Source organism: Rhipicephalus microplus, chromosome 8 (assembly GCF_043290135.1).
Source record: "Rhipicephalus microplus isolate Deutch F79 chromosome 8, USDA_Rmic, whole genome shotgun sequence".
Taxonomy (NCBI): Eukaryota; Metazoa; Arthropoda; class Arachnida; order Ixodida; family Ixodidae; genus Rhipicephalus; species Rhipicephalus microplus.
Window position 1 is genome coordinate 3,424,099 of NC_134707.1, and position 15,965 is coordinate 3,440,063.

Here is a 15,965-nt window from a genome sequence, read left to right on the forward strand (position 1 = left end):
ATATTTAATTAGCTATTTAATAACCCCCAAATTACCCGTCCGGTGCTCTACCAATCAAGCAGCAATCGCAGAAGTAGTCCTGTCCATTTTATTGGAAACTTTCAAAGATATAATCATGAAAGCATTAGCCAGTGTTGGTTAGTATTACTGCTACAAGTACTAGTTGCTGAGCTGGTGCCAAATTTATGAAGCAGTAGCTTCATTTTTTTTCCCAAGTTCCTTGACCATGTATGTCATTACATCAGCACCGGGCTGTATGACAAATATTATAAACACTAATGTACTCACAAAATTATTAATCTAACAAAAACTAAGTAAAGGTTAAGCTGGTACCTTATGCCAGTTAATGTATGCTGATGAGTTGCTCATGCTAAATCCTAGGGAATGTATTTCCCATCCAAAAGTTTTAAACACAGCTAGTATGAAGGCAGCTAAACATAGCACACTATTACAGGCATAAGGATGCCAGCCCTGTCATGATACACTGTCTTAAAGGGGGCCTGCACCAATTCTTTGAGCACGCTATAAAAATGCTGGCAATCGGTAGCCGAGGTTTTCAAGAACATGCGAGCCAAATATTGTAGCACAGCATGTGGCCCGAAATTCACAGTAAGTTCTCAGTCAGCTGAAATCGTTTTGCCTTCTCTCAACAAATACCGCTACAGGCTCAACGAAAACTGCGCCACAGGCCAAGTATTTGCCAGTGGCTGATTTGAGCATGGCACGTTCGGTTGTTATTAAAGGCCGCCCACAAGAGGCTGCGACTTATCCATGCATGCACGTGCAATCGCACTGAGAACTCAGACATTCAAAGAAAAAGAAGTGCTCAAGGTCACAAGACACGCGTCACATATTTTTTACCCTAGGCCATGCCTCCCTGCTTAGCTTCCAGCACTTTCGTAGGGACAATAGAAGAGAGAATGCAATTGTAATATATGACAAGTCTTTGCCACTCTGCTAGCACTGGACGGATTCTTAAAATTTTAATGACGGTGAATTGGTGAGGCAATAAGCTTCTTTAGTGAATCCATTCTATGGCTAGTTGAAGTGTCTTGGGCCTTTTCAAAAATTTTTTAGTTATGTCAGCCACTGTGGAGCAGTGGTTAAGGTGCTCGGCTGCCGACTTGAAGGATGCAGGTACAGTCACGTCTGCGGGGGTCACATTTTGATGGAGGCAAAATGGTAGAGGCCGATGTGCTGTGCGATGTCCAAACGAGATGACCAAAATTGCGAGAGCGCTCCACTATGGCATCTCTCAGAATCATATGGTCGTTTTGGGGGTGTAAAACCCCAGATATATTTTTTTACATATGAAAAAAAAATCTAAAAACAGAGATTGTAGCTCGAGCACACAACATTTGCTTGCGAAGTTTTTTTCTTCTTAAGCTTCCATCTTCCTCTTCCTGCCATTTTGCTTCCAGTTCTTGCATAATTGAAAATATCGCCAAGCACAAGAAAGCAAGGAGGTTGTGTCCTTGTTTCTACGCTCAGTAATATTCTCAATGACACCAAGCCAAAGAAAAAAATTTACCATGGTGTTCAAAATTAAGCTAAGTATACCAACGTTGCTAATAAATTACTGACAGGTGACAAAATATTTCCTTCCATTTGAGCTCATGTACAGCAGCTGCAGAGTTCATGGGAGCATGATGCAGTGATTTGCCTGACGCTCCAAGTAATGAACTTAAGAAATGTGAAATATTTCAGTAAATTATTGAAGGCACACTAATGCTTGCCAGCACACCTTCCAGAATTTAGAAAGCTTTTGTCTTTAATTAACAGCTGTTCTCATAATGTTAACCTTAATTAGGTACTAGATTCAAATCTATATACTGTGGCTCATTTACTCCCTTTCTCATTAGAAGTACAATATAAAACTAACGATCCTAATTAAGACTATCTGTTCTGTCCACTCAGTAGAATTTTATGTTGCTGCCTTAAAAACAACTCATAATCAACCCAGCAGTCAAAATTTAATTTTATTTGTTAAGGAATTTCATGTATGAAAATTCAATAGTCTATTTTACTGATTCACAACAATAGCACAGGAAATAAAAAATATATATTGTGCTACTTTTTTTGCAGCTGCAAAAGAAAACAATATAGGGTTTTTAGAAAAGCTTAATAGTTGAAAAATAAAAAAAAAATGGCTTGTAACTCTACCCCGCTAAATACTGCCGGACATTTTCAATAAAGTTTTTACTCACTCACTGTGCTGAAGACAAATGAATTATAATTGCCTTGTGAACATTCAGAGAACTAATATGCTACTTTCGGTGTCCTGTGCTCACACCTAACAGAGTCTACTCACTTAGGTAATGAAACGTTCATATTTCAATTAATGAGTACAATTTTCTAACCCGGAAGCTACCTAATTTCAGCTTAAATGGCTTTTCAATTTTGCTCTATTGTTGTTATGAACACGTTAACACCATTGAAAACAGTTTTACATAATATCTCAGCAATACAACATGTCTTTTTAAAGCTTTGCAACATAATGCATATAACAGCTATGATATCCTTTTATTGAGAAATAACAGACAATGGCATCAAGAAAAGTACAGGGGGATGTTATTAGTAATTGTGATGTAAATGTAAATGAAGAAAACTGCATGAAAAGATGACTCTCCGCTGGCCAGGACCGAACCTGAGACTGTTGCACGCTCGGTTCCCCTCGTGCCAAGTTATCTTTTTCATCTACTTTTCTTTCTTCAGATTTACAACACAATTACTACTACTAATGCCCCCTATACTTTCTTTGGCATGGTATGTTAGTAGTCATTATTAGTTTATCTGAGAAAATAAAAAGCCCATGAATTTCCCCTTTTTCGGGTAAATCCTGTACTACAGCAACCAACTTTGTAGTCATGCACATTTGAATAGGATTTGTTTGCAGCAAATTAGGGCTACCATGTAAAATTGGCAACTATGCTTGCTCTTCCTAAAGTTGCGACATCTTGGAGGCAAATGGAACCAAAGTCTCAATAGGGCTCAAGCAACTTCCATAAGCAAACATCTTTTATTCTGTAGATATGAGACTTGTAACATGTCAAAATTAGGAAAGACAGATCATGACCATGGTGCTTGTCATCTTATTGCCCTACGACTTAGATTTCTTACTTGAATGCCTTTGTAAAGAACTGACCGTGTAAAGCACTTCAATGTTAATAGCGTGAACACCCCTTACAAGTCTGAAATATTCGACAAGCAAAAGTTAATGCGCACTTGTCACTGCAAAGATAATGGCTGCACACCAGCTCTGAAGATAGCACCAACAACAAACACGAGAAAATTCAAGAGCTCTGCAAAGAGGAGGAAGCAAACTTTTTCAGCATTTCAACTTAATTTTCGAATTACACATTTCAAAATTCAATTTGGAATTTCAAATTGGGATGAGATAGAGTATCCCAGTTATGATGACACCACGGGACCACAAATTGTCTCCTGCTCAATGTGTGTGCTCTTTTGTGCTACTAACCATGAAGTTTGTCTAACATGAATATAGCATGAATTTGTCTAAACTTTGTTCTTTCAGCTGCGTTTGTCTTCGTGAGGCACGCAGGTGCTTTGACAAAGGACGAAGTTCAGCAAATGCTCAGCAGTTACACTTCATCTTGACCTTTTTAAGCTCACGAATTCAAATCAAGCTATGAAGTTCACGACGATTCATTGTCTTACACGAAACAAAAGCCAAAGCACAATAATAAACAAAGGCTCAAGTGCTTTCAAAACCACAGACGCAAAGATGTGGCAAATATATGTACCACCTATCATTCACGTGGTGCTGAGCCATGGCAGTGCCGAAATTCCCTCCAGTAAATATTGTAAGGAAACTATAAATCTTTTCCCTGTTTACAAACAGAGGTCCTGGATAGCTTACGGTTTTGTGCACCGACATAGCCTATTAGCATTGGCAGGAAACAAATGCCTTAACAAGTAGCCCACTCATTATCATCAATTTTCTTCCAGTGTCTGGCCAAATATTTCTAATACACTTTCTTTTAGGTTACGCACGACATTACAAGAGTTAGTCAGTACCTCTAAGCGTACTTACTTTTACCTGAAAGCTGAAAATGAGTTATTCATACCTCTAGCATATCTTAAAAATCGAGCTTTCTGCTTCAGTGATAATTGAAGTGAGAGGAGGTTTAAGTAGCAAAACGTGCATCTGCTATTGCTATTTTTAAACCAACCGACAAGGTGAGCCACAATCTATCTCTAAATATGCTCTTATCCATGACGACGCTACTAAACTAACTGACGGTTACGAGAACGGGCCGAATGAACTTTGCCAACTTTGTCTGCTCTGTTTGCGCGTGCCATGCAGGTGCGCTTACGAGCCGCGTTTCGCGACGCCACACATGGCCACAGGCGCGTTGTGCATGGACGCAGCAGCTGCGCTGTGCTTCGACGCCGAAAGGTTCGTCCGGTCAGAGCCCCGGAACAGGCCGTGCACACCGAAACGGCCGCGATTCATCTCTCTCACAAAGCAGAGAAAAAGAGGCGGAAAAAAAATATATGTCGAGCTTTTTTTTTCCCCCTTCCCCAGTTACGAACGAGGCTAGATCCATTGCCGCGCGTCATACCCTGTCCAGAAATTGGTGTCGACGACGGAATTCGTGTTTCTCGCACGGAATAGGGCGAGCGGAGGGAAAACGCAGGCGAGGAAAAAAAAAAATAAAAGCAAATTAGCGAAGCAGGAAGGACAGACTGCCGTTCACTTCGGGCCAGCGAATTTGCAACCACGTATCGTGCACCGGCCGCGCCCTGAGGGTCAGCTCGAGTGCGACTGAGCACGCAAAGTGCACACACGGCGTGCAGTGTACGCAAATCAAGCGTTAATTAACGACAGCACTAATTGCGTTAAGCCCAACCATCATCGCTTGCTGGGGGCGAGCGGTTTCCTTCCCCACCTTGCCCCCCTCAACGTCGTCGACGGCGACGAGACCGACAGCTTCGAGAAGTCTGAGGCTTACCTGATACATCCATTAATGCACGATGACTAAACTTGAGGCTGTCCGGCCCTTTGCATGTTTCATGTTAGCGGACGCGAGCGGCGGGAGCTGCACGAGTCTTTTTTCGAATGTTTACGAACTGTCCAAAATAAACTTCGGAATCCCACACAACCACGGAAACGCCGAACGGGTGAGGCGAACTTCTCACGATCGACGTCGGACGTCGCTAGCGTAGGACTCGTCTCAAGTTCACGTTGTTGGCAAAATTAGCACAATCGTGTAAAGGCAGCAATAAGCACGTAAGTATTCTTTAAAAAAGAGAATTTTTTTAACATTTGCTAGCCCGCGACATAATCAAACCATGTAGCACGTATGTGTATATACGTGCATGACAGTTGCCATCGCTATCTTAACGTGCGTGAAAATAAGGATACTTCTTGTGTAAACGGGCATCAAAAATAAGTGATGATGATTGGTGAACTTAGAATCACAACCTATTCTAGACAGTGTACTGCTGCTCAAAACTATGTAAAACATTCCCACAAAAATGTATAAAAATATTTGTTAAGGTGTATCTTGTAATTATAATTAAGCTTGTATGTTATTAAGAGAATCGCATTGTCAATAACGTGTACACGTTTTGAGACTGATTTGCAAACAACTCACGCATTTGATTTTTGTTACTTGAAAAATTATGTTGACTCTACATTGGTGCAATTGTACACGTTCATTTAATGAAAAAAAAAAACAGAATAATTTGATGTGCGTTGCTTGTTCCAAAGGCCATGTTAAAAACATAACATTTGAAAAAGCACACGCGACACACCTCGCGTTTGTTATCTCAAAGGCCATGCTTTCTGGGAACCGTAGTCATGCTAAAAATGTCTTAAGTATGTGTTTTCGCCGCAAGATGACGCTCAATAGGGGTATTTTTTAGAGTTACTGTAAAGGCTACCTTTAGCTAGCATATACGGTAACTCTGCTATTTTTCAAAGTTAAAAAGTGTTCTGCAATGTCTAGGTGCTTTTAGCGTACGTACTGTAAGGTCTATTCGTTTTACCTGCACTTCATGAACTAGTTCACAGAGGCGCTGCACTTCAGCATTCGTTAGAGTTACTGATATGCTACCTTTAGGTAGCATATACTAAAGTTAGCATATACAATAACTCTAGCATTCGTTTCACGAGTTCAAGATGGCGGTATGGTGCCTTCTAGCCACCATAATGGCGGCAGTGGCACCGCAGTATTCGGGTAGTGCCTAGAATATAATAGCCTTTCCTTCCTCCGTGATACCCGTATATTCTAGGCCATGAGTTAATAGACGTATGCATGTGGGAGGCACGTGGAACATCCTGGAAGAAATCTACAAGGGATCAGCGGCTACCATAGTGCTCCATAAAGAAAGCGATAGAATACCAATCAAGAAGGGAGTAAGGCAGGGGGATACAATCTCCCCGGTGCTATTTACCGCGTGCTTACAGGAGGTTTTCAGAGGCCTAGAATGGGAACAGTTAGGCATAAGAGTTAATGGAGAGTACCTTAGTAACCTGCGCTTCGCCGATGACATTGCATTGCAGAGTAACTCAGGGGACGAATTGCAACTCATGATTACGGAGTTACTTAAAGCAGGTAATAACCGCGGAGCCGAACCACGAGATTGAACTAACTAGAAGAATAAGAATGGGGTGGAGCACATTCGGCAAGCACTCTCAAATTATGACAGATAGACTGCCACTATCCCTCAAAAGGAAGGTATATAACAGCTGTATCTTGCAGGTACTTAGCTACGGAGCAGAAATCTGGGGACTTACAAAGAGGGTTCAGCTTAACTTGAGGACGACGCAGTGAGCAATGGAAAGAAGAATGGTAGGTGTAACCTTAAGAGACAAGAAGACAGCAGAGTGGATTAGGGGACAAACGTGGGTTAAAGATATCATAGCTGAAATCAAGAAGAGGAAGTGGACATGGGCCGGGCATGTAGCGCGTAGACAGGATAACCGCTGGTCATTAAGGGTAACTAACTGGATTCCCAGAGAAGGCAAGCGGGTTAGGGGGAGACAGAAGGTTAGGTGGGAAGATGAGATTAAGAAGTTTGCGGGTATAAATTGGCAGCAGCAAGCACAGGACCGAGTTAACTGGCGGAACATGGGAGAGGCCTTTGTCCTGCAGTGGGCGTAGTCAGGCTGATGATGACGATGATGATATTCTAGGCACTATGAAGTTCAGAAATTGTGCAGCACGAGTTCAGCGATGCGGGAACAGCGCGACAACTGAAACGAATGACGATGTGCGGACAAGGTACAGGCCTTATTTTTTTTCTCTTAATTTACACCGCCCACCTAACACTTACTGATGGTAAACCACACATACGGACAGTTCATGAGGCACGAACACCTTGGAGAAACACCGCGTCAGTAGAGGTGGGTACGGCGCCTACGCCTAAGCACTGCGTCGTCCGATCTGCTGCACTCGCGGCTGCACCAAGCCGGCACCAGGTCAGTTCGATGCACCTGCACCAGTCAGAACCGGTTCACGGCTGTGCACGCGAAGTTCAGAAATTGTGCAGCGTGAGCTCAGCGGTGCGCAGGCACAGCACGACACCCACAACGAATGACGATGCCGACAAGGTGCAGGCCTTATTACTGTTTGCTTAATTCAGACCATTCAGCAAACACTGGCCGACGGCAAATCGCACATGCGGTCAGTTTATGGGGCGCAAACATCTTAGCAAAACACCGCGTTAGTAGAGGCGGGTTCGGCGCCTACGCCTAAGTGCTGCGCCATCTTCTCAGCTGCACGCGCGACTGCACCACAGAACACTTATACACTACCATTTGACTGCACCAAGTGAACACCAGGTCCGTTCGATTCACCTAAATCACGTCAATCTGTTCACAAGACGCTGCACTTTACCTTAGAAGTGTGGCAGCTTGGGCTAGTTGGTATGGCATGACGATAGCTATAGCGCGAGAACAAAACGACGACACAGAGACAAGAAGGACACGCAAGCGCTCGTGTCTTTCGTGTCCTTGTCTCTGTGTCGTCGTTTTCTTCTCGCGCTATAACTATCGTCATGCATCTTACCATTCATATAAATAGTGCAGCATTCACAACCTCCGAACTCTGCCATTCGTTTTTAAAGGTGCAAAAAATGTGCAGCACTGGTTCACAATTTTCCTGCACCTCCTACGCTGACGGTGCCGGCTTTTTCCTTCCTTCATGAATTTGCGTCCTCTGTGTGCATGGCAAGGCAACGAATGGTAAAGTGCAGCACCTTGTGAACTGGCTCACGTGGTGCAGGTGAATTGAACGGACCTACCGTAAGCGTAGGGAGGGCAGGAAAATTGCGCACCACTGCTGCACCACTTCTTCATCTTTTGAAACGAATGGCAAGGTGCAGCATCTCGTGAACTGATCTATGCGGTGGTGGCGAATCGAATGGACCTTGCGCCGAGTATGATGAATGGATTGATGTGGCTGTACCCATGGAGGAAGAAAAAAACTTCTTCCGTGGCAGTACCCTTTTGATTGAGCGGCGGCTAGCGCCACTTAACCGTGATACTTAGTGAACAAAAACTATACTTATGCGTTTTTTTTTCATTAAACGGTAAAGTTCGCAACACGACTTCTATAAACTTACGACCTGCTCATCGGCGCAACCCCTACGGAGGCGTTTGTGTCTAAAAATTGGCGCGTAGGGACCAGAGATACCACCAGATGCCGCCACGACTTACACTCCCCCCATGGCAGACGACGCACGAACGTCGTGGTGCACTCGTGCGTGCGCGTTCCTTCCAGTGTATTTCCAGTTTCTAACGTGTGGATCGAGCAATTGGGTATAGGTTGAATCCATGGCCGGACCCGACTACTTCGGTGCTCCGCTAGGACAGGTAGTCGAGTCCGGCCGTGCCCAGACGTATAGCGAGCGAGGAACCTGTCATTCGGGGAACTGATCAATTGAACTGGGGAACAAAAAATGAGAAGCGGCATCGTAATACCGGAACTCATAAGCGGACAGGACGGGAAAAAGAAAGGGGGGGGGGGGGGGGCTAGACATTCAAATTTTGTGTGATGGGCTGGTATGTGAGTGACCAGTAATGCAGTGGAAATGGTCCCCCAGACTGATTTGTATGCGCAGATTACGGTGTGTTGATGAATAGCTAAAGAAAAAAAAAGCCTTGAACCGCACAGTAGTCGACTGGATTTCAGAACACATAAATGCTGCTAGGAGTACAAAGCAATCTTAACGAGAGCAGTGGGCGAATGCTTTCGCACAGACTTGCGAGCCCATAAAAAAAAAAGGGGGGGGGGGGGCAATGTATTGATTGTCTACAGATGGGTACCCTTCACCAGCCTATTCACAAAATGGCCGATAAAGGATTGTGCGCATTTTTGATCGATCAGTAAGGGTTTCCACTACCTGTTCTGGGGCCGAAGAGCAACTCAAATACTCGTAAAGAAAAGAACATTTGGTGGGGGGAAAGGGAAATTCGCAATCCCAGCTTGGCCCAAGGTGTACTGGTATTGCTATACTCTAACACCTGAGAATTATTTTATACATATTGAATTAAATTCCCTGGTATAATCGAAGCTTGCTTTGACAGCATTGGCCTGTACTTTCTGCGGTCTGGTGCATGTTTTCACAAAGTAAGTAAAATACGCTAACGAAAATAAAAACAAAGTTGGCAGACTCCTCGCATTGTGGGAATCGATTTTATGTGACGTAGTCCGCGAGTGGCCTATATTTAGAAGCAGCCTTTTTCGCTTACAGCCAAGCGTTACGCCGTCGATTGATATATTTGTGTACATTGAAAAGTACACCTTGAGTTTCCCACCAGAAACCTTCATAATGACATTGCGGTGTCGGCACTTGTAAGCGAATAAAGTTATATATAATTGTAACTTGCAGGTCGGGTGTCATCGTTAACTTAGACCACGATAAAAAAAAAAAAAAAAAAAAACGCCAGGCCTGCGCGGAAGGCGCAGCACACTCACAGCGAAAGCTAGAAGAGCTGCCTTTCAGAGCCTTTCAGAACACTCATCAAGTAACTACTGCAAGCGCACTTGCTTGATACCCACTAAAGCATTAATAACCAACTTTTTTGGGTAGTAGGCCAGCATTCGCGATACTATTTGTCGTATTTCTTCCGAGAAGCCTGGTATCCGCTAAACACTTGCAAAGAATTTCGTGCCAATTGTTCATGCAGTGGCTGACGACGATGAGGAATCATGGCTGAAGTGGGTATGCGCCACACTTAATAGGGGAACATGAACAAGCTTTTGCAATGGGCTGGAGCATTTGACGGCCCACTCGTTACGTTATTCGCATTGTGCGACGACTGGTTGTTCTTTCGCTGTTTTAAAACGCTTTATAAGTCGTATTAAAACAATTGCTTTCCAGACATCAAGCCTGCTTAAAGGGACACTAAATTAAAATAACAATTTACGTCAGAGTGATTTGATTTGTTGGGTTTAACGTCCCAAAACCACTATATGATTATGAGAGACGCCGTAGTGGAGGGCTCCGGAAATTTCGACCACCCGGGGTTCTTTAACGTGCACCCAAATCTGAGCACACGGGCCTACAACATTTCCGCTTCCATCGGAAATGCAGCCGCCGCAGCCGGGATTCGAACCCATAACCTGCGGGTCAGCAGCCAAGTACCTTAGCCACTAGACCACCGCGGCGGGGCATTTACGTTAGAGTGATACCTCAATGTATGACAACATCTATAACGACAATATTATCGACAACAGTGCCCTATGTATACGGAGAAATTAAAGTGCACAACACAAGCACCGCAGTGGAACATTTTCAAAATGATCCCGATGACATCAGACGGACCGCCTAAAATTAATCCCTAGTGATCGATCTAACTGCACTAAATAAAGAATCTTCCGTATATAAAGGGACGCAATAAAGTCTTGCTTGTTCGTTTCTGTGGAAAAAAAGAACAGCCGGACGTTACTATGGGGAATGGCGCGAGTGCATCGAAAATTCAATTTTCGCGTGGTTACACGGGACAGGTGGTACGATATAGCGGGGCGCAGTTGATACAAACAAAGGTCTGAAATATCTGGAAGCCAACTGCGGGAAATTGATCAATAGCCGTTATTGCTGCTGTGGCTCCCGCTGCTTTCGGTCGGCTGCTACTAGCTCAGTAAGCCGGGTAACGTTGTGCACGGCAACAGTGACGTGAATCGGTTCGGTCGGTCCGCTTCTTGAGGCGGGTAATTTGAAATGCGCTTACTCGATGTGGACCACTAAAGCGTGATTTTATTTTCATAATAGGCCCTTCCTTGGCACTAATGTAACACTACGAGGTTTCTGGACCACTATTTCAGCAATCAACGATTTTATTCAATGTACCTTTAAGGGAGGTTTGCTAATAAGTCCCAAGCACTGGTGTGGCTCAGTGGCAGAATACTGGACTGGCAACTAACGGACCCAGGTTAGAGCCCCGCTGTGTCATTTCTGCGAGTTTTTTTTTTTTATAATTTCGCGCGATGTGGTTATGGACAATGGCGGCAGCGGTGGACAACTGCGCGTGACCCGAGTTGTGATCTCATAACAGCTTTAAGTGTAAAAGAATGTCATACGAAAATTTTATTTGTTGTATATTAGTGAAAGTCGTGTGTACATACAAGCTGTTTTTCATGACTGAGTGCAAATAGCCAATTAGTTAAATTAGCCAACTTTTTTATTCTGGCTCGAATCGGTAAAATATTAAATGCTGTAAGTCGCCTCAAATAACCCCAGAGCCCCGCCACGTTGGTCTAGCGGCTAAAGTATACTCGACTGCTGACCCGCAGGTCACGGTATCGAATGCCGGCTGCGGTGGCTGCATTTTCAATGGAGGCGAAAATGCTACGCCCACGTGCTCGGATTTGCGTGAACGTTAAAGAATACCAGCGGGTAGAAATTTCCGGAGTCCTGCACTACAGCGTCTCTCATAATCGTATGGTGGTTTTAAGGTGTTAAACCCCACATACAAATAAATAAATAAATAAATAAATAAATAAATAAATAAATAAATAAATAAAATAACCCCTGAATCAAGCATTTACATTTGGCCAAATTTTGCATGGCTGTTTTTTTTTTCAAGAAAAAAAGAAAGGCACGCGAAATGGGGAACGGCAAGTCAGGCCACGCGCCCACCGGGAAAAAGAGGACTCTCCCCGCCTATGCCATAGCTTGCTGAAAATACATGCTTGGCGCAGTTTATCTTGCAGAACAAGTAATTAGTGGCAAGTAAAAAGAGAAGCAAGATACGTAACGAGGGACTGATTCAAAGTCCCGATCACCCTGGCGGGCGCGTGGTCTTTCCCATAGGCGTGCGCGCGAGGGGCGACTGTGGTGGTGGTTAGAAGATGAGAAAAGGCACCTAATTTGACTGTGTAGTTTGGTTCCATTTAGAACTCGACCACACACACACAGAAAGAACAAAAAGGGGGTGGACCACAATGAGAGACTGCTCGTCATTGCACGCCCCCTTTTCGTCATTGTGTTTTTGCACAATTATGAACGCACCCATTAACTCAGAAATGCATTTTATAAAAATTATTCTAACAAAAAAATGAAGCGTTACCAAGTTCAACTATTGATATACAATTCATCACTCAAAAAAAAAAAAAAACCCACTCCTCAAGCCAATTTCACATGAATTTGCGTGTGAGCGTTTGAATAGGTCTCACAATGTAGCCAACTAAGCGAAACGAAAAAAAGAAGTTGGCATTCACAGCCGGGACCCTCTGGGCACAAACGAACAGAGGAATGCGCCGGAACTGAAGCTGTCGCGTTTTCCATTATCCTAGAGGTCCACTTCAGGTATGGAAGCAGCTTTCTCGAAACACGCCGAGCACCTCGGTTGGAAAGCTAATAGTGCGCACACAAGTGGAGAGCAAACAAGTGGCCTCTGAAACAGGCGCGATAACCGTCCGGCGCCGATCACTGAGTGAACAACCGGAGAGAGGCTTGACCGAGTGCGCGGCCGAGACCAGTGTTTGCCGTGCACCATCCTCGTCGAACAGGTACGGCACCGTGTGCGCTCACTATAGCGCAGCCCAAGCTGCCCACGGTGGCCACTCATTGGGACTTGTCAAAGAGACTCTAAAGAGGAACTGGTTTAAACTGACAAACTGCACTCTGAGAACACTAATGCCACATGTTTCACTATCATATTTTCGTGATTAGCGGAGAAAATCAAGGTCGAAGTTTCATTTTTACACTTCTCGCCAAAACCTCTGCGCGTAACACAAGCTATTTCAAAACGTACTTTCGGCTAGACGAAATTTTATTAAACATCGTATGCTAAGTCTATAGTAGCCGTCGATTCCAATGTATCAATGTATTTCAATTTTATTGACTAGAGGGGGGGGGGAGGGGGAAGCAACAAAAAGGGAGAAGGCAGGGAGGTTAACCAGAAAGACATCCGGTTGGCTACCCTACACTGGGGGATAAAGGAAGGGGACAAGAAAGACGAGAAAGAGGGAAGAGAGGGAAAAAAAAGGGGGGGGGGAGAGACTGACAGTAATTTCACTGCAGCGTGTAGAACTCTACCGCATGTCAGAGGCGTTCACACAAGCCTGTCTTTCTCAGGAAACGAAGCAGGGCTTTCACTGCCTTGTGGGCTGTCGAGGCATGCGTACGTTGCTGTAATAGCACCTGCACAGAAAGAGGCCGATCATCCAGTCGCCGCATTGCGTTGGCAAGTACTTGTCTCTCTGAGGCAAATCGAGGACAATGACACAGCAGGTGTTCGATATTTTCGTCGGTGCCACAAACATCGCACGCCGCACTATCAGTAATTCTGATTAACGTGGTATAAGCTTTCGTGAAAGCAACTCCCAGCCAAAGGCGATAGAGAAGCGAAGCTTCACGTCGATGTAGGCCGGGTGGAGGCCGGAGTTGTAGTGAAGGGTCGAGCTCGTGCAGTCGTGTACGTCGTATGCTTGGTGTGTTCCACTCAGTCAGTGTGAGACTGCGGGCCAGTTGACGAATCTGCCTCGCCGCATCCGCTCTTGAAAGCGGTATCGGAACGCTGTTCGCTTCTTTATGTGACGTGCGAGCAGCATGATCTGCAGAATCATTGCCGCCTATATCACTATGCCCAGGTAACCACTGAAAGACGATGTCATGGCCTTTTTGTATTAACAGGTGGTGAAGTTTCACGGTTTGGTAGGTCAACTGGTCGTGGCATCCACGTCGGAGAACTGATATCAGGCTAGAAGGTACGTAGAACCGACTAGACGTCTTTATGACGTCAGAATATCTGGAATCTCCAGGTGGCGTTTCGCGCGTCTTCGCGTGTCGCTGTAAGAGATGTGTTTTCGGGATTGTGAAATTGTACTTTAATAATAAGTGAATATGTGTTTTATGTAACTTTAAGGTCTTAGATGCATCATCAAACGTGAAAATTGACCGGTGGCATCTCGGGGCGAGGAAAACGCCATTAATGCAAAAAAAATCTTTATCACGTGATATCTTCACGCCATGATATCTCTATAGGTCACGTCATCACGGTGATCACGTAACCACGGTGATACCACCGCGTCAAATCATCGTAACGTCACAGGTAACCAAAAATGTTATGTCGCTATGACGTCACTGCGACGTCACAGGATGACGTACAAGATGCCATTGCCTGGTCAACGGTGGGCCGATCGCAGAGGCAATTAAAGAGGTCCTTTCGGAGACGAGCGGGAGAGGATCAATGCATCGACCGAGATGAGAAACTAGCATGGGGTTCGCCTGCAAAAACTTGACTGTGCTTTAGCGAGCAAATGTATTTTGGAAATTTGCTTAACTTGTTACTTCCGGCGCAATGTGAAAAGAATGAAAAAGGGACAGAGGAAAGAGACATATAGGAGCACCGTTCACAACGATTATTGTTGAGTGGAGAGGATCGCAACAACATGTGGTTTTCTGTTAAAGTCACTCATACGCTTTGATGGGAACGACTTCTACCTTATAATAAAATATAACCGCAAATAGTGGCTGTGTGCTCTAGCCGATGTCTCGTGAAATTGGCCTGTTTTCCTCAAGACATTCATAGGCTTGAGAAAGACAATCCCACCCGTCTAAACAAAAATAACATAATGTTAACAGCACTCGTTTGTCTCCGTGTTCATCCGTCGTTTATTTGCTGCGTTCTTTAGCGATCATGAATAACTAAATAGTTCGAATCAGTGCCGTTGTCGTTACAGCACAGATGATCATAGAGCTGCGAGTTTATTTCTCCAATAATATTGTTACGTCCACAACAGGTCTTTATGGTTTCTTGGAAGAAGGCTAAGATGTTGATTGTTACAACGTGAGAACAGAACGACTACAAAATGACAAGAAGAAGACCAACGCTTGTCTGGTTCTTGTCCCTTTGTCGTTGTTCCGTTATCGCTCTATAATAATCGTCATGCCATACCAACTAGCCCAAACTGCCACGCTTCTAAGCTTGGATGGCAAGCCATACAGGACGAATCAATGTATGTTTGTGGCCTTTTAATTCTGGCACATGTACACTTTGGGGGATCGACCAGGAAAACGTGTGGTAGACTATTATATTCGCATAAAGATTGCCATCCTATTACTAAGATGTACTAAGAAATGAAAAAAAAGAAAACGCAAATTATTTTGTAAAAATAAATTAGGAATAAAAAAGTCAAAGGCGAAGCAATGAACGTGATAGCAACAAATTGGAAGGTCACGGACAGAATGGAAAGTAGATCCAAACGTGCCCAGCGTTTCTTACGCACAAACGACGCACGAAACGTACTCACAGGTACAGATGCACGTGAATGAGCGCCTCAGTTGTTACTACACTGTGTCGGAAAAGCGCGCGCTTTTCGCAAACGGAGACTGCAATAATTGCAGTGACCTTTGTGCGTCCGGTAACTACAACAGAATCGTTCCAGGCAAACCCCGAAGCCCGCCACGACGCACGGTTCTCCCCTTTCTGCACCGCGAGATAAGGCCTTGCGAGGGAGCGTCGCTCCCCTCCCCTAAGCGGGGCA

General features: G+C 44.5%; 1 protein-coding gene across 6 annotated transcripts in view; it reads right to left on the reverse strand.

The window, feature by feature from the left end:
• The window catches only part of LOC119163951 (uncharacterized), a 166,428-nt gene that overhangs the window by 51,579 nt on the left and 98,884 nt on the right, over nt 1-15,965 (reverse strand). The window contains exon 1 of one of the 6 annotated variants that reach the window (XM_037416036.2): nt 4,977-5,351. The exons of the other annotated variants lie outside the window; for them this stretch is intronic. Within the exon in view, the coding sequence (XP_037271933.1) occupies nt 4,977-4,989 (13 nt within the window). The 5' untranslated portion in view covers nt 4,990-5,351. Of the gene's footprint in view, nt 1-4,976; nt 5,352-15,965 lie in introns of those variants that run through there. 6 annotated transcript variants of the gene reach the window in all.